This window comes from Pocillopora verrucosa, chromosome 3 (genome assembly GCF_036669915.1).
Source record: "Pocillopora verrucosa isolate sample1 chromosome 3, ASM3666991v2, whole genome shotgun sequence".
Taxonomy (NCBI): Eukaryota; Metazoa; Cnidaria; class Anthozoa; order Scleractinia; family Pocilloporidae; genus Pocillopora; species Pocillopora verrucosa.
The window spans coordinates 29589963-29615984 of record NC_089314.1 but is presented as its reverse complement, the minus strand read 5'-3'; the positions used below and the strand labels follow the sequence as shown (position 1 = coordinate 29615984).

General features: G+C 35.5%; 3 protein-coding genes across 5 annotated transcripts; 1 reads left to right on the top strand and 2 right to left on the bottom strand.

Moving 5' to 3' along the window:
• Positions 1-146: 146 nt before the first annotated feature.
• Positions 147-8611, bottom strand: LOC131786642 (U4/U6 small nuclear ribonucleoprotein Prp3). The gene is made up of 10 exons (XM_059103703.2): positions 7956-8611; positions 7352-7468; positions 6602-6873; positions 6049-6136; positions 5211-5457; positions 4689-4832; positions 4046-4145; positions 3338-3522; positions 1869-2053; positions 147-687 (listed from the first exon to the last, which is right to left on the bottom strand). The coding sequence occupies exons 1-10, from the start codon at positions 8526-8528 to the stop codon at positions 538-540; spliced, it is 2061 nt and encodes a 686-aa protein (XP_058959686.2). The 5' UTR covers positions 8529-8611; the 3' UTR covers positions 147-537.
• Positions 8612-8678: 67 nt separating this feature from the next.
• Positions 8679-20807, top strand: LOC131786638 (flap endonuclease 1). 3 transcript variants are annotated; one of them, XM_059103697.2, is made up of 19 exons: positions 8679-8727; positions 9091-9146; positions 9427-9509; positions 10976-11078; positions 11958-12017; positions 12437-12479; positions 13219-13282; positions 13652-13689; positions 14211-14282; positions 14983-15033; positions 15120-15205; positions 15702-15768; positions 16480-16531; positions 16760-16839; positions 17514-17546; positions 18198-18251; positions 18601-18665; positions 19589-19709; positions 20159-20807. In XM_059103697.2, the coding sequence occupies exons 3-19, from the start codon at positions 9428-9430 to the stop codon at positions 20231-20233; spliced, it is 1146 nt and encodes a 381-aa protein (XP_058959680.1). In that variant the 5' UTR covers positions 8679-8727; positions 9091-9146; position 9427; the 3' UTR covers positions 20234-20807. The 3 variants fall into 3 exon arrangements, with proteins under 3 accessions (XP_058959680.1, XP_066020002.1, XP_066020003.1); XM_066163905.1 differs by lacking the exon at positions 9091-9146 and having other exon boundaries at positions 8696-8727; XM_066163906.1 differs by lacking the exons at positions 8679-8727; positions 9091-9146 and adding an exon at positions 9259-9314.
• A 462-nt stretch (positions 20808-21269) lies between these two features.
• LOC131786637 (cilia- and flagella-associated protein 20) lies at positions 21270-25207 on the bottom strand. The gene is made up of 7 exons (XM_059103696.2): positions 25017-25207; positions 24842-24921; positions 24503-24614; positions 24266-24388; positions 22921-22986; positions 22160-22274; positions 21270-21638 (listed from the first exon to the last, which is right to left on the bottom strand). Exons 1-6 carry the CDS (start codon positions 25098-25100, stop codon positions 22167-22169), a joined length of 573 nt encoding a protein of 190 aa, XP_058959679.1. The 5' UTR covers positions 25101-25207; the 3' UTR covers positions 21270-21638; positions 22160-22166.
• Positions 25208-26022: the final 815 nt, after the last annotated feature.

Sequence of the window (26022 nt, the reverse complement as noted above, 5' to 3'; positions counted from 1 at the left end):
TGTTCTTTCTTCTTGCTGCTGAGGATTTTGGTTGATCGACGGAATAGTAAACAATGGAAACAAATAATGAAGCAGATCGGACCATTGGTTAGTTATGTTGGTTAAAGGAAGCGGTCAACTTATAAATAGCACCATCTGAAACAGAATCATGCGGACAAGGTCGTGTTTTACACAGCACTCATGAAAGATCACTGTTTATTTCTAAAAGAAAACAGCTTACAATAGCTGATAATTGATAACCCAAATCAATTCCTAACAAATGAGCGAGCTTTTGACCGCACAGTTCCAGAGGACTGCCAGTTCCCGCGTCAACTTTCGATTGGCAAATGAAACTTAGAAACTAATCAACTGATTTTAAGTTTCTCGACCTATTCTCCGACTAAGGTCTCCTCTGAGACGTTCACAACTCTTTCTCAATCTCGTTCATTGCTATCTCTGGTGCTCTTTCTCGGCTAAAAAAAGGATACCGTGCTTTCACGCTATCTAGCAACCCGTACTATAACTGGAAAACGAAATTTAGCAAAGTTATCAGTATATTCAGTCATCGGCGTTCTGTAAAAGCGATTCACTGAGAGCCAAATCCCAATAGTGTTCTACTCCGTATTTCTTAAGATGTTCTCTCGCCATGGACTGCATCGGACATAACTTAAATTTCCAGTCACTAAAGCTTCTCTCCTGATTTGTGCCCTACACGACGGAAAAAAGTAATCATCAGCTGTTACCTACGAGGGTTGATTACTGCCGAAAGTAAGTTTGGGATTTTTTTTATGCTGTTTGCCAATGCTGTTTTAATGTTTTCACTGATGTTTTTGCGTTTGACATGTTCTCAATTATGTTTGCCAATGCTGTTTTAATGTTTTCACTGATGTTTTTGTGTTTGACGTGTTCTCAATTATGTTCGCCAAAACGTCATTGTTGTTTTGTTGCTCCTGTATTCGATTCTTCGTATTCCGCTTTATGTTTGTCCAACAGGTGCATAAAGTATGCACTTATATGCTTTTTTAGCCCGATTTACGCCGGCATTTTGATAATTGTTTCCTACAAATTGGTGAATTTTTGATATGAAAATCAAGGTCGAAGAGAAGGGTCTCCTCTGATCACACTGGTATGAAAAATATTTCTGGTGAAGTTTTCCATATTTTGTTTGTGAAGTGACTGACGACATTTCCCAACTTGTAGCAAGGGAGAATTCCGTGAGATGTCACAGCAGTGCCAGCGCGCTCGACAAAATCTGTGAAATTTACACTTTCGATTGCTGTCCACACAGATGGTCTAGCCAAAAATCAATTTTGTCTTGTAACGACGGAAAAGAAGAGAATTGGAGAACCAAACTATTCTTTTTCCATGAGAAGTCGAGAGGATGCTCTTAGCGAGAGCGGCTCTTAGTTTATCACTCGCGAAACTATAGCGGTCGAGCTCTGGAGGAACATAACTCGAAACACGAATAATAGACTCGCACTTTATAATAACAGAATACGTAATATTCACATAACCATAAACATAATGCGGAATACAAAGAATCGAATACAGGAGCAACAAAACAACAGCGATGAAATCTCAAACTTAATTTTGGCGGTAATCACCAATTATGATTACACAATTTTGTTTGTTAGGGTATACAAGACACTTTCAGACCTAGCGTGACCGAAATACAAAGAAAACATCATACGGAACAATCGTTACGATCCTTGAGAGAAGTTTCTTTCATGTTTACTTTTTCCAAGTAAGGTGAGCAGTCTTGACAAAGGATCGCGACAAAAGTTTGACCAATGATTTATAACAAATTTGTTCCATAACTACTACACAAATCATGTCATCCTCATCACAAACCGCTATCTGAAATGGGGTGTGTACAGATGTACTCTTACCTCCCACACGAGCACACAAGGAGCGGTCTTTTTGTTTGCTACTTCTTCGGCGTGATCATCATCATCAGAATCTTTCTCGTCTTCCCACTTGATTCGACTCAACATTAGACGTTTGAATTTTTTCACAGCTTTTGGCCCTCCTTCCACAATGACTATATTGATATCTTTGTACAGGAGAGCGCACCCTGTTGATAGAGCAAAACTTCGGTAAAAAAAAAAACAATAACAATAACAACAAAAACAAAAAAAGAAGAGAATCAGACATTACCCAGCCGCCTTAAACGCAGGCTTTCCCACTGAATATCTTTGAGTAACGATTTAAAACCAAACCACTGGGTTAATCTAGACCATTGTCGAAAATTTTTGAGATAAATATGTGTTTGAATCTGTCAAGGTATTTTTAAGAACCATATTCGCCTAGGTGACGGCTGTGCTTCCATGCAAGAAATTTAAGGAGAAAGGTTGCACAAATCATTACACTAGGTCAGACAAAATGTATCTCTTCTTCAAAAGAAACCCTAAAAAAAAATTATAGCTGTCCTTAAAGTACCACTAATCAATGTACTGGTCTGTCCTTATGAAAGTGGAAAGCCTCAGGTAGGCGCTGAAGTACACACTTAACTATAATCGCCCTTCTTATCTTGTGTGCATTCACTGGTTATTTGTTGTAAGAGGGGTATCCCGCCTTGGCGTATTTGCATGTCATTGTCAGCCGAAGTCTCATCTACGAGTTTAAACGTTTCAAGGAGAGGAACCGGCTTTGCCGAGTCAGCTTCATGTTAAATCTGAGAGTATGTCACATTCAAACAACAGCAATACGGCTACTCTCTGGTAGGGCTACGAGCCCTGGAACAAAACTAAGTGAGAATAAAGCGTAATGCGTAGGTGTAAGCAAGTCTCATTACTTCACGAGGAGAAAAGATTCCGTTCTCTTTCCAGGGAATGTGGAAAAAAATCGTTGGTTTTATCATCTATTTTTTTCCTCAGAACGCGAAGAAGTTTAATGTTCCCTTTTACCATAATCACTTCAAAACAGAAAATAACTTGCTAATGCAGGTAAAAGCATAAAATGCCTACTATTGTGAATCTCCTTTTCCTCGTTTTGGGTCTTTGTTTTACGACTTTTTAAGGCCTCTTTATCTAGTTCATGGGTTCTTCGTTTACTTGGTTGGGGGAATCTTGGAGTTTCATCTTAGGTGCTTCGTTTTTGTGTTTTGAGGGGTTTTCCTTTCCATGTTGTGGAGGAATCTCCGTTTTTCGTATGTTGGGTCGTTCGTGCTATGGGGTTTTTCGTTTTCTTTTGTGTCCCACACAGACTGTTGCACACTAATTAATAGATTTACTGCGTCTCCAATTAACCTCCTTCATTTGATCATAAAAGGGCGAGCATTGTAGCTGTGCATAAATAGAATGGCCCAACGTGCACTAAGTACGTGACGACCTATTACTTACAAAGTGCAGATACATACCCGTTAAGTACAGCTGCTGAGCATTAATATCCACTTTGTACTTTCTCTGAGGATTTTTAAGTTCTGTTACTCTGAACAACGCCACATGAACACCAAGGGATGTGTCTTCCTTCAATTTACGGATTGTTTTCTCACGTCGTGCCTGGGGAGTCAGTTTTCTCGCAGCGTTGGCAGCTTCGTGAGCCCTGTTAATAAAGAAACAAGGCAGATGATTACTGTTTTGGAACCAGTGAACTGGTGCAATAATTTAAAGGTCTAACATCCAACAAAGTGAACTTCATATAAGTTTAAGGAACCGCTCAATGACATTTCAGATGACATCAAAATCCAAACCACTTGGTAAGAAAATCAGGCATTGTATCTCCATTTCAGAACAACAAAGCACACTCCTGAAAAAAGTTTGCTAAGTCAAAATTTGTTGGAGAGCGGCATTTATAAAGCACGTCTACACATGGTTACATAATTTGAATATATAAGATGCAGTGAAAGGCATATCCTGGTAAACTGTGGCGACACACCTGAATTGTTCACTGAAGTGTTCAATGCTCTCTAACATGAAGAGAAACAATTGTGTAATTTTATGTGTGTTTTACAGTGCATTTACTTGTACTGTAGATCTCACTAGAACACTTTTTAAGTAGATGGGAACAGCATTTAGATGGTTAAGTTACACAGAGCATTAAACCAGCACAGGCAAATGAAGCTTACTTTTGTCTTTGGGCCATCTGTGCTCGAACATGAGCTTCAACTTTAGTGGGGTCCTGTACTGCTTCATTCCCCAAAACTCTCATCAGGTTGGAAATTTTAACTAAAAGCAGCAGAAAAAGTACTCAGTAATGGACATCTGTTAAGCAGTATATGGAAGTTATGGCACACATTCACCTAAGATGACATCACAAATTAAGTCTTAAGATTTCACTTTATGATCCTGAGGTGTTTCTTCCCAAAATTCAGTGTTTGTTAAGTAAATAAATAAATGGACAGGAATACCCCATAGGGTAGGACACCCCATAGGGTAGGAAACCCCATAGGGTAGGAAACCCCATTGAGTAGGAAACCCCATAGGGTAGGACACCCCATTGGGTAGGACACCCCATAGGTCAGGACACCCCACAGGGTAGGACACCCCATAGGACAGGAAACCCCACGGGGTAGGACACCCCATAGGGTTGGACACCCCATATTGTCATTGCTTTTTCCAATATCAAGTGTGCCCCAATTGAAAACAAAAAACCAGAATGTTTTCTTAATCAAATTCCAAAGGAATTATATAAAAACACACTTGTCAATTTAATTCTGTTGGGAGTCAAAGTTTGTTTCCATAACAAACTGAGTAAGTGACAGATCTAACCTTTGGGAGGTGGTGGTGGTTCAAGGCCAAGCCTGATTTTTTCCTGTTTTTCTTTTTCAATCTCTCGTCTTCTCTGAGTACGAATCTTCTTTCTTTCCTTCTTTGTTAACATGATGGGTACAGATGGAGCTTCTTTGGGTTCAGCTTGAAAGAAGAAATGAAGAATTGATGTTAAAACAATTACCTGGTCTTTGAACTAACTATTTCTTATGTACTTTATATAGAGATTATTCCATGGAAAGTGCACATGAATAATTTTTATTCACAAATTGCAATACATAAAAAAAAACATGTGAGCACAGTGAACAAATAAGTTTTTTGATGCATTGCAACTAGTAAATAAAAATTGTTTAAACACTTTCCATAGTATAAATATATTTTTTTTAATACATACCAAGATTTTTGCAGCTCTTTGGATTCAACTGATTTTGTTCAATACAAGATAGAATCAGTGAACGTATTGAGGTGGATATGTTTTTCAACCCATTACAAGCTTTGATTAATAACCAACATTTGGCCTACCAGGAGGGTGTTTTTGTATTGGATGTTCAACCAGTGTTGTTATTCCAGCAATGTCATCTTCTACATTGACAGCATCTAAACTGATGTACTTTCCAGCTGGTAAGATGTTGGAATCCCACCATTCAACATCTGGAACAGTATCCTCATGGGCTTCTCTTGGCGTGATCAGTGCTAGTTTTGTTGCTGATGAAATCCCTGTCTTCTTAGCTGCTGCTGCAATCTCCTTTTGAAGTTTATCAAGCTGTGCCTATGAGCATAAAAATGTAACATTTTTAAGCATTTTGTTTCAACAACTACACGCATATCTGGCTGTTGGTAATTTAGTGTTAATGACTGAATATTGGTCACCATAAAAAGTTTAAAGGCTGACATTTTGAGTGTTAGCCCTTCATAAGAGCAATTGACAAAGGGCTAATGCTCGAAATGTCAGCCTTTAAACTCTTTATGGTGGCCAATTTACCTTTTGAACTTAGTTGTTAACACTAAATTACCTCTCCCAATGACACAGCACCACAGTTTCTTTAGAATCTTACCCTCTTTATTCATTTATCTGGCTGTTGGTTTACTTTATAAATACAAGAAAGGAAATATTAAACAACTTCTGACACAGACACAAATGTTGAAGTGGTACAAATAATAGCCCCAAAGACATGGATATACATTTACAAATACATTAAATGTGAACTGGTATTGCAGAATATTGTAATAAATAAAGAATATTCATATTTTCATACAAAAGTGGTAATTATTGATCAAGATTTTTTCAAGTTATTGTTTTCTAAGACTGACAAATATATAGCATGTTACTATGCAGGAAAATAATGAATATTCACTGTACCTTAGCTCTTATTCTCTGAGCTAGTTGTTGAAACTTTCCTTTGTCATGAAACTTAAATCCCCTTTTGTTCCGCTGTGCTGCCTTGATTCTGGTTCAAGATTAAAGAATCTTATCATTAGCCTGATCCACATTCACTAATATTAACAACTGATGAACAGAAATCACTCAATCAATCAACGATTTCAGTTTACTGTGACAAACACAATTAATTTCCCTATTACTTAATTGCTTTTAACTGCCATGCGGTACTTTTGCTACTGAGAACTGAACTACCACTGCAACTATTACTTCTTCATTACGAGACAGATTTAACAACTAACACAACCCATGTATAGCATAGGCTAATCTTGGTGGGTATTAGTAATAAATACATACTGAGTTATGCTGAGCAAAAAGATACAATTACCATGCAATTGCTACTTTATGGTTCAATTTACTAATACATAAGTCAACACAGCAAGCACAACCAGCACAGCAAAAAAAATAACTAGATTTAGCCTTGAAATGGAAGGTAGGAGGGGAGGTTATGAAGTAAATATAGGCATTTCCTTACCCAACCCGTGGATCAAAATACTTGCTTTCATTCAAATCTTCAGGAGGTTTTTCAATCTTAAATTGTTCTGCTTTCTTAGCACGAATGTTAGCCTTTAGTGTTGGCATTCTGCTGGTCAGCTGAATGGCCCTTCCAGATGCATCAACCGTTCGACCTGATTCATCCAAGATCAAGGACCTAGGATGGGAGCTTTCATCCTTTAGAGCACTCACTGAAATTAAACCTGACTTTATCAAGTTTGCCCCAGCACTTGTTAAACCTGAAGTGGAGAACTAAAGGATGGTACAGAAATTAAAATCGCTGGCAAGAAAACAATAACAAAGATCTGAAACTCAACACAGTATGCTGACATGTACTATTGCATAATGCAGAAAATAACATATTACCAAGAAAAATATTGTATATGTGGATAATAAAATAATTGTGTGTGCTATTAAACAAGAATAAGCAATTCAATTTTTTTAAGACTACAAAAATGCACAAGCCAAAAGCATAAATGAAATTTGCAGTATGTCAAATTCAGAATGCATGTTATTCCTGAATGCATTTGGTTCTGTGTGAAAAATCATGCATTTTGTTTTTTTTTTACTCAGTTTCAACTATCTCTATTGTTCAAAAGTTAACTGAAATAATCTTAACCTATAAGCAAGATGAAAGTTTGGAAAGTACTTGTAAGTTTGTTTATCTTGGGTTTAATTTTTTGGCAGTACCAATAACAAATAAATCTATGCAGCTTACTTATTAACTTACCAAGTTGGGTTTGTTTGACAGCTGTGCCTGAATCTTAGCCTGGAGTTCTGCAGCTCTTTTAGCTTTTTCTATTGCTTCACTCATCAATTCTTGTTGTTGTTGCATGCTAGGAATATTCTGTTCAATCAAGGAGAAATAGTGAGTTTGATGTTTCTTTACAATTAATATAGAAGTAATTTCACATGTTCAGAAATATACCTAGGTATCCTAGGTATGTAGGAGGCACGGTGGCCTCATGGTTAGTGCACTCGACTCCGGATCAGGTGGTCCGGGTTCAAGCCCTGGCTGGGGTCATCATGTTGTGTTCTTAGGCAAGACACTTTACTCTCACAGTGCTTCTCTTCACCCAGGTGTACAAACAGGTACCAGCAAATGTGCTGGGGGTAACCCTGCAATGGACTAGCATCCTATCCAGGGGGGAGTAGCAATACTCCTAGCCACTTCATGCGAAGAAAACCAGAGTTAAGCACCGGCCCCATGGGCCACTTGGGCCCATATAAAGGCTTTACTTTTACTATGCTGTACTCTAGAACTGATCCATTGACAAATTATACATTTGTGTTATCAGTTAAATTGCTAATTTTAATGTTTCGAGTATTTTTACCTGTCCAGGGACTGGGGGTGGGAAGGAAGCTGGAACTGTAGAAATAGCAGTTGGCTGGACTGGTCTCATAACCGTCAGCTGCTTCTTTCGCTCTTCAATTTGTTTTTTCATACTTGCCACCATTTCACTAATTTGGCTGCTACTAAGCGGAGTAGGCCTCTCTACTGTTTCAGGAATGGCTGGGGGTAGAGGTACGTTATCTTCTTTTAAAGCGTCGAACCGACTTTGTTTTCGCTTACTCTTAAGATCGGCAGATTCATTACGATCATCTCCTGGGTCATCTCCAAACACATCTTCTAGCGTCCTCTTTTTTGCTTGAGAACTTTTTCCAGAGGTAGAATTCTTGCTGTTTTTAAGCTGATATACTTTATCAAATAAGTCTGTGACAAACTGAGGAGCTAAATCGTCTAAAAGCGACGAGAGCTTCTCTTGCGATGAAACTCTATCCAAGTTATTCTTCACGCAGTACAAGGCAGCGTTAACAACACTTTTCTCATTAAACCCAAGCCGTCGCTCCACAGTTTCTTCCACCCAAGGCTTCAGTTCCTCTAACTCTCTCCTACTTACAGCCATTCCTTCTCTTCCGAGCTTAAAAATACTTTAGATTTGGATCACAAATTGATTACTACCTTCCGTTCTCCAAACGTTTGCGAGAGAAGAATAAATAGACCTTAATGAGGTCAGCGGTAAAACAACTTTAATACTTCATATAGAGAAGTAATGTAAACACAGGAACCTTTATATACCGGATAATTCCCATCCTGTGAAAAAGGTGGGTTGGACATTTCAGTTACATTTTTTGGAAAAAATGTAGGGGTAAGTTGCTAATTTCATGATGAGACTGTGAAAAACATGAGACTGTGTTCCCACTTTAATTATTTGTTGGGACAAATGTGGGAGAATATTTCCATTTTAATTACAAGTTGGGGTAACATGATAATTACCGGAATCCAGCTCATAATTCCCATTCCCAGGAAAACTGTGAGCTTCGAGAAAAAACTAAGTTATGGCTAATGTGTTTACCTTTGCTCAAATATTTATAATCAAGGCCACTCGTTTGGGAGACCTTTTCCTAAAAGAATCAGACGTTAAAATACTTCTGTTTTCCGTTCGAAATGTCCTCTTTCCTATTTAGTTTAACAAACGCACTCAGGATGCCACCGATGCCTTTCCCGATGCCTCCAGTAATAGGTATATGTATAATCAAAATTGCTTAACTACAAACTACAACTGATTTGTTTCTACATGCAGTATCAAAGCTTTTTTGCCGCTGACCACTCGTATTTCGGACTTTTTCGCTCCCAAGCTCCCAACGTATCGCATTTCACGGAAGTCCCAATCCGCTGACCGGCTGACAAGGTACAGACGGACTACAATGGTATCCAGGCTCTTTCAATTCTTCGTTCAATTTCGCGCGCTTTTTCTCTTTATAGAATCAAAAGTTCGATCAGCACTGTTTTTTTTCTCTCAGAATGGGAATTCACGGTCTTTCCAAGGTGATCGGAGATCATGCTCCCTCTGGATCAAAAGAGAACGAGATTAAGAACTATTTCGGTGAGTCAGTCAATTTCATGGTCGAAATGTTTCTGAGGGTATGCCACTTCATGTTTGGACATATGTGAAAGCAAAGTATGTTTGCATGTCTGGAGGATATTACTCGGTGGCGAGAAGATATGAATTTAATGCTTGAGTGGTAAGAACAATTTCTCCCGAGTGAGCGCAGTGACTTGCCTTGAAGGCATAGAGTTCATTTTTTCGAGCTAACGCGTAATTTTCTTTTTGTTACAAGGACAAGACATATGTATGGTAGAGATTAGCAAGCTAGCTTTGATACAAATACTGGGTATTAATACAAACAAAATACCCGATGCCCAAATTGCATTACAGTTTGCCTTTTTTTTTATACTTTTGTTACTTTCAATGCCTTTAAAGCCTGAACAATTTCACTCGACTTTTATATTTCTCCGACATATTTTTACAAACATGACATGTAAACAACAAAGATTTTTATACAAACTTGTTTTAATATACAAGTAGTCCTTTTAATTAATTACTGATATTATTTTTTTGTTTTGTTAAATCATATGGTTCAATTTTTAGTGCAAAGCACTTATGAATTAACTATTCATCTTTATCTTTTACTTACATATAACATCAGTAGCTGGGCCAAATTACATGTGAACTGGTTTTCAATAAGCTGGGGAAAAAATTATATTATTTGTTATGGCATGACTCATCAGATACCATTATTTCCAGGTTCTTTTACTATGAACTTTTAAGGGTGGTCTAGTAATATCTTCTATTTCTCTCTTTTGTTGCAACTTTTGAGAAATCCCTTGAAAATCTTAAGATAATTCAACATTTTCTTTTTGTTATTGTCATCTTTATGTTGTTTATAAAATGTATTTACATATTAATTGCTTACCGCAACAAATCTGGTGGTGGCTTTTATTCCAAACAATGAACAAACCAATTTCATTCAGCAAAGTTTGATGCTACAAGTGTTTTAGTTCCCATTAAAATGCCCCTGTCCAAATATTAAATATATTTATATACACCTCTTTTCCAGCAAAAACGTTGTAATTTGAGAATATATGTTAAACATTTATACCTTTTTTTTTTTTTTTTTTTTCATAAAAAATGGAGATGGACGATGTAAGTACAATTCACATCTAGGGAACAAAACCTTTTTTTTTATTGTGCAAAAGTGAAACAAAGACTTTGGGAACTTTTACAGCAGCTATTGTATTTTCCTTTGAGAGATTTTCCCTATAATTTGTTCTGTCCACACCTTTTTAATGGAAAAAGAAGAGGTATATATATTTTGAAATAGCAATGTTTGTGAAAATGAGAGTGTATATATACATATGTCATAAAGTCATACCCCTCAATTGAATTGTATTTCTTTGCATAAAAAACCATTATTCTTATTTTTTATGTTTGCTCCTTTACTTAATAAGACTGTAATAATTTTGAGCACTGTGAGTTAGCTGTTGAAGTGATCCTTGAAACCATTTTAGGAAGGAAGATTGCAATTGATGCATCCATGAGCATTTATCAGTTTCTCATAGCAGTAAGATCTGATGGAAGTCAACTGACAAATGAAGCAGGAGAAATAACCAGGTAAATGCTTCTGGATCATGTGTACTTACAGCATCTGTTGTTCAAGTATCTGTTAACACTTATTGGTTGACTGGGTGTTGGCTGATATATCAGCTGATTCTCACCCAACATCTCAAACAAGTTTTGGCTGACATGTCAATTGATAGTGGTTGCCTCTCCACCTACACATGTCATGCCAATACTTTATGGACACTCTGCCAATACTTTACCTCTGCCAGTACCTTTACACTTTCATTTTAGATTTGACCCTACAGTGAAAGTGAAAGGAAAAGAACATGTCCATGTATATTCTTGTTCAGTATTTCCAGCAACATAATGGAATCCTGGGTGATAGGAAATATTACTTAGCTTGTGGGTAAGGGGTTGTACTTACTGAGCTGGCAAGTAGGTGTACAAGAAGGGAACATTTACTGAACCAAATGAGCTTAATGTCTTTATCTCAAAGTGAACTTTCATGGGCAATATCTTGTAACAATCTTCAAAACATTTATTTGGATGCGGATCTTTGTACTCTATTTGTACACTATTTGTACTCTACTTTGTGCAGTTGGATGATAATGGTCGATGCTCAGTGGTCAGATACCTGTAGTGCTCATGATCCAGAATTTTTAGAGATTCTCAATAAACTAACCAACTTTGTAGCATGAAACTTATGCAGGGCTGATTTTTATTTGAGAGTTATCAATAGTTTTTATTTTTTTCTCATGTGGAACTGTTAGGTTTTTGTAGAAATCCTATGAAAATAACTCAATTTAAACAACAATCATGACAGAAATGACAGAACTGGCCAAGAAACTTTTGTAGGGAACTTTCATAAGAAACACAATATTATCTTTACTGACGTGATCAACATTAATACTATTTATCATTGGTTTTTAGTCATTTGATGGGCATGTTTTATCGAACTATCAGGATGATAGAGAATGGTATCAAACCTGTGTAAGTATACTTAAGTTGATTGTTATCAATAGTTTAAAGTTAATATTTCAGTGTGGACATTTATGTTGGATATCATATTTAAACGCCACTAAGGCTTTGCTAGTTGTAAGCTTTTAGATATGTATGGTAATTGTTAGTAGCTTATGACAGGTGCTTTTCAAAGAAAACTTTGGCATGGCATGTCAGGGAGGGGCTGTCATGACCCCAAGTGTTGTGTTATTTTACTGTTTGTACCGAGTTCCGAGGAATCTGCCTCTACTTATGTTGACGGTCCAGTGATCTTTACTGGTCTTCAATACTCCAAGACAGACTGTTATAAAGTAAGTTATTCAAGTAACCAGAGATAATCATGATATTATGAAATAAGGTTATATATTTCTCATCAAAGTGTGTATTTCTTACCTGAACATTTCTTGTAGATATGTTTTTGATGGCAAGCCCCCTCTTATGAAATCTGGGGAGGTAAGTATTATAACATATTAACCTGAAGTAAGGGTGATCAGCATTCCAATTGAATTCTGAATGTTTTACTGAATTAGCTGTCAGTGAAGTCTGTACTCAAGCCCATTGGCCCACCCAGCAGAAGCTTATCCCAGTTTCCTTAGCATGAAGCGATTAGTCCCCCTTGGATAGGATGTCAGTCAATCACAAGGTTTACCCCCAGCATTTTATCAGGCTTTCCTGACAATCAGCCAGTACCCATTAATCCTCTTGGGTGAAGAGAGGCACTGTGAGAGTGAAATTTTTTGCCCAAGAACACAACATATTTACACAGCTAGGTCTTGAACTCAGACCTCTTGATCTGGAGTCCAGTGCATTGACCATTAGGTCACTGTGTCTCTCAAACTTCAACCTTAATAAGTGTCAATAAGTTGTGATTAACAACTGAGTGATTTGATTGACTTCACACCTGTTGTGATACACCTGATAGCCATTATAGATTTACTTCTGCTAAACCACAATTGTCATCTCTTTATGATACAGATTTTGTTAAGTAAATTTACCAATGCATACAATTTTTAAAAAACCTTCACTACCACAAAGTTTTCATGATTTTGTTTTAGCCATGCATGTCAAAGTTATTTCTCATGGTTTGATATATAATATTCATCGGTATCAGAGGAGTAATTTGTAATGAAACAATTATGTCGCAAACATGTAATAGAAGGTAAAGTGGTTGTGATTTCCATCATTCACACAGTTGGCAAAGAGAAAAGAAAAGAGAGAGGAGGCACAAAAAGGACTCGCCCAAGCAGAGGAAACTGGTTTGTTTTGTCTTTGTTACAAATGAATTGGACTGAAACAAATATTCTTTCATGTAAAATGTATGTTTGGATGTTTTTGGTTGAAACTATTTGTACGTAGCCCAACACAGTTCAAATGTTGAGCTGTCAGGTATTATGCATTCAGTTCTTTGATTCACAGACATAACTAGTATGTATTGCGTAACTACTGGACTAAAAAAGATATTACAAAGGACATTACAATCAACTGGCTTATGTGACTTTTTATATAGTTTGATAGTTTCTTGGTTGCTATGTTTGTTTATCTCTTTTTAAATGAAAAAAATTGTTTGAAATTACAGGTTTGTTTTTATAGCCATATGCTGTGTCCTGTTTTCTCTTTATTAATAGGTGATGCTGAAAGCATGGAAAAATTTTCTCGAAGACTTGTAAGCAGTTTTTTTGCTCCAGTTTATGATATTAAGAGAAGTTTAAAGTTGTAATTTTAAGGTGCCTGATGAGGTCAGTTTGCCTCGCTGAATTTTAAACCCTAACTTCATTAATTTTGAAAAAGGTTTACTTGTTCACTGTTAGTGGATTTTAGACAAAACTTTTAAGAATTTATCGATTTCCACTTGTCAAAGGTACATTTTTAGTGAAAAATTGCCATCATGAAAGGAATCAGTTCAGGATAAAAGTGCATACTGAAATTCCCTAAATATCCAAAAACAAAGACAATATATATATATAATTTATGTAGGACTTGTATCGAAAAAAATATTTACCATTTTCATTTTCCAGAATCCTTTAAGCATGATTCTTTATTAATCTCATGGTCTGTGTGAGTTTTCAAAATTTCAGGGAAACTTGGCAAGAAAGCTATGATGATTTATAATACTTAAACCTGATTCACAATTTATAGAATAATTTTAGCTTGTTTTAGGAAGTAATTTAATCACTCTTCCATTAGGTGAAAGTGACCCCAGAACACAATAATGAGTGTAAGAAATTACTTAAGCTGATGGGAATTCCATACATTGAGGCAAGTTTGTAAAAGCAAGACTATAATATGAAATCCTTGATAAGCACTTTCAAATAATTATCAAGGTGTAATGGTTGGTGAATTAACAGGGTTTTGAAATTGCACTTTTATGCAGGTATTTGAAAGAAAATCCTATGAAAACATTTACTAAGAGAGCTGGATAATAGAACACAGTATAGAAAGGAAGGCTGTTTGATGAAGCTGTTTCTTGTCCCACTATATGTTGCCTCAAGCATGAATTACTAGAGCAGAGCTGTTAAAATGGAAAATGTTTTCTCACTCATTAGCCCCTGAAATGTTGTTGCAGATTTTGACAATTTGTGGCTTTGTTTTTCCTCCACACCCTTCTACATTTTAATGTTTTCAGTGCAAACGCTTCGTTGTTCAAAAGAAAAGGGATGTAACTTTCAAATGGAAGTAAAAGTAGAAATATTGACAGCTCAAAAGGGGATGAGGTATAAGAGCACATTCCTGGCATTTTTCTTTCAACTTTGCGGCCAGATAAACAAACTGAAATGGTTACCCATCTCAGTAAGTTTACATGTTACCAGTTTATAGAATATGTCATTTTGTTCATCTGTGCCCAAGTTTTCCTGAATTATCAACAATTGAACAAATTGCTAACTTAATTAAACCAAAATGTTATTTGTTTGAATTTAAATAATATGTTCCAGTCAGTGATGATATATTTTTCTGTTAGGCTCCTTGTGAAGCAGAAGCGCAGTGTGCTGCATTAGTGAAATCAGGCAAAGTATGTTATTTCATAAAGTGCAGATATGGTTGTGGGGTTTTTGTTTTCACTCGTAGACAAAGTGATAACAATAATTGTGTTTATAGGTTTATGCTACAGGAACAGAAGACATGGATGCTCTCACATTTGGGTCAAATGTTCTCCTGAGACATCTTACCTTTAGCGAAGCAAGGTTTGTAAAGTTTCAAGTTATGATCTATTTTCAATGAAGATATTGCAGGCACACCAGGTGATATGTTAGTGAATTTAATAGCACAAAATGTTCTTTCTTTTTGCATTGCACCTTCCCTTTTAGGTGTAGAGATTGTTAAGTTGATGGCATGTTACATGTGTGTGTCATGCTAAAATCCAGACATAAACAAACCTTGTGACAAGACAAAAAACTTCTTTCTCTATCTCTTTACCAAGCTCAAAACTTACCATCTCTCTTATTTCTATCTACAAACTTAGAATTTGTTGTTTAGAGATAATAACTCAAAACAAAACTTCAAAAATTTGCCATGCATTTTGTAAGCTCTTTTTGAAGCAGATTCAAGATAGTATCAATAACTGTGCCATGTGAGTTAAATTGTGTCCTAAATATGTCACCACAGAATAGTCTCAAATCAGAAGGAAGTGCAATGTGATACATTCTCTGCAATGTTTATAATGCTTGTCTTGTTACGCAGGAAAATGCCAATAAGAGAATTTTATTTGGACCGCGTACTTGCAGAGCTTGAACTTTCACATGATGAGGTAAGCAGTTCATGTATATAACTTGGTGAAGCCAGCCCCTTTTGTTTGGAATTAAGCCTACGTGTTGTCTCATTTTTCTATGTCACAAAAAGATAAAATAAGAGTGACACTTGTTTTGTGCTGTCTATGTGGTGCATAAATATTTTGGGGGTTTTAATTTCTTTGTTTACTCTTAATTTACATTCCCCTCTGTCTTGTATTCCATATCATGACCAACAAAAATCTATCTGGTTTGAAAATGTTTATACCAACTGAAGTAAACTTTGAACCACAATGTTTTAAATTAGATGTCCAAATCACAGTGTTACAATATGAACCACATGGTCCCTAAGAGCCTTTTTTAGTCAATTTTCAAGAATCAGAATCACAGAATAACTATTTCTCATATACTTCTTTAAAGTTTGTGAAATTTTTATCATATATCTTTAGAAAATGTGAAAAACAACTCCCTGAATTTGCAGATTTTAATTTACAAGTTTGTCGGTGTTGACAAAAATTAAGAATGATATGATAATGCAGTACTGATGTAATAGGAAGCAGGTAGTAAATTATTTTTTATTTCAGTCCTGCATATTTTATCCAACCTCTGGTGTAGCAGAACTGCATCATGATGGGTGACTATGTAGCATGTCAGAGTTATTAATGAAGCTATAGTTCATATCTCTCACTATTTAGTTTGTTTATGTTGCATGATCTTTTTGTTTGTGACAGTTTATTGATCTTTGTATTCTATTGGGATGTGACTACTGTGACTCCATCAAAGGTATTTTTTTCTTTTTTGTAAAAGACGTTCTAGGTGGCATGTTGATTTTCTTATTACCATGTGGTTAGGTGTTTATAAACTGCCCATTTTAAGAAATTATTTCATTTGCCTTTTAGTGATAAAAAGTAGAAAGAAATGTAAATCAAATCAGAAAAATTAAAAGCTGGTTTCTTCAGAATATTTCAGAGATTTGTCAATGTCAATGTGGTTTACTCCTTAACTCTTCAGGTATTGGGCCTAAAAGAGCAGTGGATCTAATCAAGCAATATAAGTCCATTGAGGAAATCGTCAAACACATTGATACAAATGTAAGTGTGTGTTTGCTTATTTTTGTATTATTCTTTAGAATTGATGCACTTCACCAGTTTGGCAAAAAGTTTACATAGTTAAAATCAACTAACTAAAGAGTTAAGAAAATTTGTTTTGAAGGTAGTTGATGTGGGAAACAATTTGATCAAGAAACTTGTTTGTCACTTGATGGTTTAAACTTTTTTATAATTTTGTAAAAGTGACCCTTTTTTTTCTTGATCGAATCTGAAAACTCTAAAAAAATTATAGCTTTCAATTAATGTAATTAAATTATGTGGGATTGTTAAGTTTTAATATCTCCTCACAGGTGAACTCAAAATGCTCCTTTTCACTTTAAATGTTTTTTATTGATTGTTGTTTGAAATTTTTCAGGTTAAAATATTTTCAAGTTGTTTCAATTTTATTTTTCTCTTTTTAAAGACTATTGATATTCTTCTATTAAAGAAAAACAAATTGAACTAATTTGAAATCATTTTGACCTGATATTCATGTTTAACTACAACATGTTTACTTTTAAAACAACAATTACATTTGACTGTAAGAAAATGTATCTCTAAATTTATGAAGTCCACCTAACACGATACCTTAATTGATAGATATTTAATTGCATGATTCACCACTTCTCTTACTTTCAAGTTTTCCTTCAATATGTTTTTATGATTTCTCTTTTCAGAAATACATCTTACCTGAAGAATGGCCATATCAGGTAATTACACTTGATCAAAGTTTTTCGAGCTTTGTATCATCATGAACTGTACATGACTTTCCCATCCAAACCATTTTTTCTGACCACAGTAGGACCCTTCTTTCAAAACTGTAATTCCAGAGATTTCTTTGGCCATCGATGTTTTGACATGCTCCAGAATTTCAAGGATGTAGGGTTGGTTGTGACATTAGACTCCTAGCTTGTCATAACAGACTTATCTTGGTCCTGAAAGTCTTGATGAAAGACGTCTTACATTTTTTTCTCCAAGTGAAGAGTTAGGGCCCTAAAAATTTATCCTTTACTGAAATACTTCCAGAAAAGTGTACAGTTTATCTAGTGGTTTTTAAGGTTTATTTTGTTTTATGATTTGGCCCACGACCATGTCAACACAACTGAAACATGATGTCAAAATCAACTTACAACTGTAAGGTCCTTTTCATAACATATGGACGGCCTGTATAAACTGTTGTGAAGGGTGAATACTTGATGAAAGCTGATCTCTAAGCTTTAAAAAAAAAAAACTAAATCTTTTTCTCAATATTTCAATGAAAACTTTACTTATGAACTCTGATCTTCAGATCTTTTCTCCTTTTACTTTTTACGTGTAAATCAGTAGAATTTTATAGTACACTGTGCCTATTTTATACACAGGAAGCCAGAGAATTATTCAAGAACCCAGAGGTTTTGCAAGATGAAGACGTAAATGTGAGTTACTGGAAGTAGTGAGGCTAAGTTAATGTTATGTCTTGTTTTTATAAACATCCATTTTGTGACATGAAGAAGAAGTTTGTCTGCCAAGCTAAATGAATTTATCTCCACATACTAGTATACAACTCAGCAAAACATGCAAATCTGGGGCCTCAGCACTGTCTAATAGGTGTACTATGTTAGTAAATTTGGGTTTCTTCATTATTTTAGTGGTCTAGGTTTTGTGCTGTGAAATCTATTGGCCACTGTTCAATTTGGAAAAACTGAAGTATTTTAGAAAAATACAACGACATGAATTGCAGTGTCTTTAACTGCTCTTTTAATTTCCCATCTGATTTTTTTTCAGCTTAAGTGGGAGGCTCCAAATGAAGAGGAACTTGTGAAATTCCTAGTTGAAGAAAAAGGATTTAAGTGAGTAGAACCAACAACTCTGTTTTAGAGGTGACCAATTTGGCTGTCTTATACTGAGAGATGTTTCAGGTTATTTGGAGTTTAGGTAACTGGGAAAAAGTCTGATTAATTATTCTATTAGTTGAAAAGTATAAAAAAGGTATGACCTATTTTTGCACTTTGGTTTTCCAAAGATACGTAAAGTAGTTGTTGAGTTACAATATGATGATTATCTTCATTGGTCTCTCTTTCTTTAGAGAGTAAATACAAACAATCTGAATAAATACAAGGACATTAAATGACCCAAACTGGCAGGAAGCAATTAACTACGAACAAGGCACTGACAAGAAATTAAATTCTAGGCAATTGATAACAAATCCACTAGGTAACAGAATGATAGCAGGGTCAGCACTGTAATCATTTGGTCAGGCTACCACTGCCTCAAGATGAGAGTAAAATTAATTGTCAGTTTATCGACATGTATTTAGTTGTTTCACATCAAGTCGCTTCGCCACAAAGTTGTTTCGCTTTAAGACAAGTCTAAACAACTTGTTCCGCAGAGTTTACCTAAATAATTATGCCGATAAATTTGCCAAAGTCTTTTTTACTTCAGAGTTACTTTTAACTTGCTGTCGGGCCTTTTGAGACAGAGGCAAGCCCTCTACAATTTTGAGTGCTGCGTTTTCCTAGCTGATGCTTGTTCAAATTTTCGCCAGTTTCCCCGTTAAGAGAAAAAAAATAAACTAATGAAAGTTTTAGTGAGTTTCAGATATTGTGGAAGATTTGTTTAATATCTTTCCATGTTTGTTGTTGAGTTTAAAGGAGAATATCAGTCTTACCAAAAAGACTTTAGAATTGTAGTGAAAAGACTTAAAGTGAAACGATGAGACACACAACTTCTTACTCATCCACTATTTTTGTTTTTGATGTACGTTTCTTGTTAGTGAAGAGAGAATTCGTTCTGGAGTAAAAAAGGTCTTAAAGGCACGTAAAGGTTCTACTCAAGGAAGGCTGGATTCCTTTTTCAAGGTTGTCCCTTCACCAAGTCCTCCAATTAAAAGGAAGGTGAGTCAATGACCACGTTTGAAATAATCATTCCTATTTAGATAAATGATAAAATTTGGAGTGAGAATATTGACAAAATATGTTTTATTTTAAAAAAAAAAAAGTAAAATTTAAATTTTAATGGGATTGTTGGTTAAATTTTGTAAGTAGTAGTTATGATAAAGTACTAAATTTTTATACCATTTTCTGTTCTTATCTATTTTATAGAACTTACGAAATGTTAGTTTTTGAGGAGGTAATAGTGTGCTATCATCTACAAGGTCATATTGAACACCTCCTCAAACAAATGCTAGAGTAGAATTTCTTTACTTCAGTGTGACTACATCAAGTTCAAAGCAAATGTTTTTGACAAAAAGTTAGCTTTGAGCGCCATTGAAATGACCAGTAAATGTCATGACCAACAGGTGGAAAAAGCCTTTCATGAACTTTTCTTCTTGATCTCCTTTTAGAACGAAGACAGCAAAGGACCAAAGACGAAGAAATCCAAACCTAACGCAAGAGCAATAGGAAAGAAGCCCAAATAAAGGACAGTTTTGGATTAGATATCATTGACAGAAGTGATTGTTTTTTCTGTTCATCCTAGTCGAACTTCTGGTTAAACTTTATTGATAAAGAGAAAAGACAAGCAAACACGTTAGAGCACAAATTTTACATCTCCCTGTTGATTGACCAAGAAATGAAACAAAATAGAAAATTGGACAGAAAAGTGAATAATCAAAAGGAACGAACTGAAAAACTTGGACTGAATTCATCTACATCGCTGTTTTACATAACCGTGCCTAGCAGAGAAGAAATTGCTTCATATTTCTTTGACACTAGATATTTTATAAGTTACGGAAATACAAATAGAGTTCAGTGTCTTCATATTAGGAAGAACAGTCTTTCAACATCTACTGCCTTGAAAGGAATTGAATTATTTCATTAGTTAAAACATTTCGTTCAGGCTGTATTTCTTTTGTTGTACTGGTGCATCAGTCACCAGCATATTGAAACAAGTCAAATTGAGAAAGATGGGTTTGCTTTACTTGGATCTCTTAATGCCTTGTAGACACTGTCCTAAGAAACTATTACACGGGGAATAAAGAAGGATATAAATTTGTTGTAGTTGCTTCATATTTTTTTAAGTGGGCCGAATTTTATCATACATATTATCAGAGATGAATAAAATGCCATATTTCTAAGGGAAAGATTTGTCGAAATTAACATGTACAGTATCCTTTGTATTTCATCGTTACAGCCCCAGGGAAAGGGTTATCATTAGGAGTTCCTATTTCCATTGGTCTAAATCACCATTATTGTGATTCCTCAGATAAAAAAAGCTATTGAAAATTCTTTTTTAAACTTTCCATAAAGGTTCCCTACCAATGTTTGTTTCGAAAAATACAATTAAAATAATAGATCACTGTACTTGGTTAAAAGATATGGTGAGGAGTTTTCCGAAGACCAGATGATGAACTCATAAACACGACACAAGTCTGGAGAAAAGTTTTGTCCCCAGATTTTTCTTTAAAACGCAGCAAATTAGAAACTTTAAAAAATACTTACAACCACTCAAATAGATCCAATTGTGATTATACACTGTAAATTTATTTTCTTTTTTACAATTATATACTTACAATGATAACAATGAGTGGAGTGATCAGTGTTGGAGTAAACAGTACAGCCAAAAATATCCAATTTTCAGACAACTCGACTGATTGTTAGAGTTATTTACTCTTAGTAACAAAAGATGCTCTTCAAGACTATTGAATCATAAGCCTAAAACAAAGCTCCAGAATACTCTTAGAAACTGATTTGTCAAGAATATGTCCCTTTTTAAAGGCAAATGAAAGCTTAATTGAAGAATAATAGCAATTACAGGCTGTTTCAGCAACAAATCCAAAAATTTTTCCTCCCCAAAACCCCCAAATCCATCAGTCAGGTTTAAGCCTGCAAGAATAAAAGTCATATGTCAAATAAGTAAAAACTGTGGTTGATGAAAATAATTTGTTAGTTGTGGCTACACAATGGTCACTGAGGGTTCATAACTGACTCAACAGCACAGACAGCCTGTACTTGAGGAATACATTTTTAATTAATAATTTCCTGTTAACTCTTAACTTAAAAACATGTTTAATTCAGCACAGACTTTTAGGTTTGGTATGACTCCACCAATTAATTAATTCAATTTCCTCAACATTGGCCTTGAATTCCAGCCAAATTATAATATATGATGAAGAAATACATATCACAAAAAGAGAACCACAGCTTTCCTATTTGGGGATTGATAGTAAAGTTTACAACACTAGCAGCCCTTTGTCAATGACAAAAGGTGTCGCTTTGATTTAATGTGTGTGCACCATTTGAGTGGAAACCATGCACAGTCACCCAACACACAATTCAATAATAAGAAATCATCTTACTTAAGCTTTAGACTAAAAATCTATACAAAGTCATATACCTAGATTTACCTTGGTTTTATTTTTTTTGCACTGGTAAGTAAAGCTTGAATTCTGCTGGTAGTTCATCTTCTGAGTACAAGCGGTCGGAAAAGTAAACTCGTCTTATCCTGCAGTTGGCATGGATCTGCAGTTATGCATTCACATAGAAGACATAAAAAAGTGAAATGAGCTTGACATTATCTAAAAAAACTAGAAAAGGCTGAGGAATTGATGACACTGGAGGAAAAAAAAATAGTCCATGCCCTGCCAACGTTCATCAAGAGGAAGTATGTACCTTAACTCTTTAAATATTGTACTCAATGTAAAAACAGTATTGTCTATAGTAAGTGATGAGTATATTGCCAGGTATGAAAGAAAATTTAATTAAATGTCAGATGTGTAAATTGAATGTTAGGTTCACCGTGTCCATATTGTGAAAATAATAACAATTATAGAAGTAAAATACAGAAAATATACACCTAATGATTGTCAGTTTAGGGTTTTTTTTGCAAATTGGACACCATGAGAGTGATTAAAAAAATTGAACTGGCTGGTACATTTGGTGACACAGAAGGTTGGCTATAGATTTATTTTAAATTGCAAGGAGTTAAACACTTTATTTGAGGTCTCTAAAAATAAAGAAGCCAAATAATTAAATATACAATAGCAAATCATTGAACTACATTCCCTTTTCTCAAAGTTTTTCTACCAAGATAGATTCCACTGGGTTTAAAGGATAAAATTAAAATGACAGGAAATGCATTTGTCTCTTATCTATCTAAGGCTAATACCTGAACTCGAAGTGTTTCAATGTAATTTGTACCATAAGCCCGTCTTGTAAAATCTGAAAGATTAAACTGTGGAAAAAATACTCTAAGCGATGTTATTAGACATTATAAAATAACACAAAATAACACGCTCAATTACATACAATCATTCCTCCAATTGAGGACTGGAGTGCTTCTTCAAAAGTAAAAATGAGACACGAGAAGCACTTATTTTATTTTTTATTAAATAAAGGCCACATGTGAGGTTGTAATCAGTAAATTTTCTAGATGCATGATCTAAACTGAGTGGGCAGCTGAATTAACAAATTCTTGCATAGCAAGCCTGGCATGTTACAAAGCCACAATCACTTCCAGGGGGTCTGGGTCCACATGCTCTCCCAAAAAATTTGAAATTTGAGACTCTCTGAGATGTAATTTCTTGCATTCTGGGACATGTTTGAGTAACATGTTAAGGCCAGACATTGATGTTGGCATTGATTTAAGAGTACTTATTTTCCATCTTTGTCTTCCACTTTACCAACCATCACATGTTCAGTAGAACAGCAAAGAATGATGCCCCTTTGAATATGCTGAACTAAACTCAGTGCCCTTAGTGTACATCTATGAACTTACTGAGACAAATATTATTTCCTAGTTTAAAAAATTTCAACCCTACCCACACACATTGTGCACATTAACAAATACTTCCTTATGAGGTAGCAACCAGAGGAGGTCAATATTATGGCTGCTGATGCATATTTATTAATTGAAAGCAAGAGCAAATAAATTTCAGAAACAGACCCTCGGCTCATGCGTAATCCTTGTACCAGCCAAATTTGTGGGTCATCCTCATTCTAGGCAGCAAAATCTTTGTCAAGTGCACTTTTTCAAGATTTTAATGTGAAACTTCAAAGATATGCAACATTAAATAGTGTTGCATGGCACTTTGTGGCTTTTATCATTATTCCCCAAATGGCACTGACTAGTATTACTTCTATTTCTTTTTTTTAAATTTCTTTTTTTTAACTAATTATGCTTTGTAACACTTGGGGGATTAATTTCCATAAAAGGTGAAACATTATACGGGCTGGTAACTAAGACTGAGGAAACCCATCAGAACATCAGCAATGCAAAATCTGAGACTAATAACTTGACAAATAAATATATATATATAATTGGTTACATTCACATAATGTTGGATATCCTCTCCCAGTACATAAGAGCCACAAATGTATCTTTTAAACCTTACACCAATGCGCAAAGAATAACAAACAAGAAACTAGAGTTGATGCGAGTTTGCAACCTCATAGAGGAAACAACTGAGGCGTAGCAACAACATATTGCAATCACTACTTTAGCAACATTCTACCTGGATTTGATTCCATCCGTCATCAAGCCTCATGGGCATCGTACAAATGAATGGTTTCACTCGCGTGGTTGATTGGTAGTTAGAAGCGCGGAATCGTCTTTTAACATTCTTGTCGTCCAGGACCTACAGGAAGTGTCAACAAATGAATTGAATTTGCGAAATGAGATTGTTTAAAACTATCAAATGTTTCAATTCTGTCAAACTTAAAAATACAGAGTTGAAAACTATCACATTTACCTGAACTTCAAACGTGAAGTATTTTTTCAAATTTTTAATGATCATCACAAGGAATGGTAGCTTGATTCCAAGAGTCTTCTTTGGGTCAGCGGGACATGTGATATAAGTTGTACTGGAGTGGGAGAAAAAACGAGTTCATTTTAGAACGGAGTAAGACGAAGATTTACCGCAGTAGCACCATGTAATTATTTCCAAAATATAAATAAGAATGAACATATCATAATGTTCTTCTTTACGGATAGGCTTACTATAAAATTACCCCCTAATTCACCGCTGATCTTTACGATCGATGAAAGGGTTTCAACAACTTTTGAATCATTTTGAAGATAAAACTCATACCTGACGTTTGTTCCGACGACCTCCAAAACAAGTGACTGAATGTCGTTATCAGTTATTCTCTTTATATGTCCATTTCTAACCTGAAAGGTCGAAATTACAGAAATTAAGCTAAGTACATTGGAAAACTCTCTCACAGAGCATTAGTACGCTTACTCAATGCCACAAGTCTGCTTACTTTCTTGTCCCAGATTTGCAAAGGCTTGCTGCCAATGCTATATAATATGGATAGGAATCCTGACTGAAACGTATTCTTAAACATGCCTTCTTATGGTAACAATTTTTTATAAATCAAAGCCTCTGCTTTCTTCGGCACGACCGTAACTAGCGTGTTGTGGCTCAAGTGAACAGTGGTTGTCGTTAAGCACAAGGTCTGTTTGTTTGTTCATGCGCGGCAGTTCAGTTACTATGGAGACTGAGCGACGCGCGAGGGATGTTTACCTCGCTTCCAAGTAACAAAAGAAGACTCACGCTACTCACCCTAGAGAACCATGTAGTTACGAAGCTTTAAAGGTTGATCTGTATAGTTGAGTGTGAAGGTGTTTCTGCTGGAATTACTATCAAATCGAAAAATGAGAAGCCTTAGACCAAAAAGAAGATCCAAATTCAGATCTAGAAAATATGTCAGCGAAGCAAGTCATTGGCGTTTGGGTATCCCCACTTGGGATGCTAACATGAAGTCCAATGTTGACCCTTCTTGGACTTACAAAATTGCTTGGTGAAGGCAGAAAAATCGCTGCTGAAAGTCAAAGTAATCCCCAAAACGTCTACCAGGATTGTGTTTAGGGAGGGAAAGCTTTAGAAAGTCGTAAAGTGTTTTACAAAAGAGATATTGAGAAGGGAAATCGGAGAAACTTCAGAATACCCCGCAACTCATTTACATGTCATTGAATAAGAATAGCGTCTATTGTGTTATGCCTCGATCTTCAAAGCCTCCCGACACATGTAAGTGATGCGGACCAAAGTTGCGGGGTATTCTGAAGTTTAGCCGGGAAATCATGTTCACGGTTAACTAACCGTGAGTAATAAGAGCCTTTCATGTAAATTATCAAGTGACCAAAAATTGTTTGTAAATTAATTTTATGCTAGCGACCTTTATCATCATCATCATCATCATTATCAATAGCAGACATTCTAACCCTCCCGATGTGGTCGAGAGTCTCCCGATTTGACGTGTTGCCTCA

Coding starts and splice junctions, on each gene's coding strand:
- LOC131786642 (XM_059103703.2), bottom strand. CDS start 8,528: ATGGCTGTAAGTAGGAGAGAGTTAGAGGAACTGAAGCCTTGGGTGGAA. Junction 7,469..7,955: donor CACCCCCAGTCCCTGGACAG/GTAAAAATACTC, acceptor TTGATTGAACAG/AATATTCCTAGCATGCAACA. Junction 3,523..4,045: donor CAGATGGCCCAAAGACAAAA/GTAAGCTTCATT, acceptor CTTTATTAACAG/GGCTCACGAAGCTGCCAACG.
- LOC131786638 (XM_059103697.2), top strand. CDS start 9,428: ATGGGAATTCACGGTCTTTCCAAGGTGATCGGAGATCATGCTCCCTCT. Junction 16,840..17,513: donor TCAAACACATTGATACAAAT/GTAAGTGTGTGT, acceptor TTCTCTTTTCAG/AAATACATCTTACCTGAAGA. Junction 18,666..19,588: donor GTTGAAGAAAAAGGATTTAA/GTGAGTAGAACC, acceptor GTTTCTTGTTAG/TGAAGAGAGAATTCGTTCTG.
- LOC131786637 (XM_059103696.2), bottom strand. CDS start 25,100: ATGTTTAAGAATACGTTTCAGTCAGGATTCCTATCCATATTATATAGC. Junction 24,615..24,841: donor GTCGTCGGAACAAACGTCAG/GTATGAGTTTTA, acceptor CTCCCACTCCAG/TACAACTTATATCACATGTC. Junction 22,275..22,920: donor TTGAAACACTTCGAGTTCAG/GTATTAGCCTTA, acceptor GCATAACTGCAG/ATCCATGCCAACTGCAGGAT.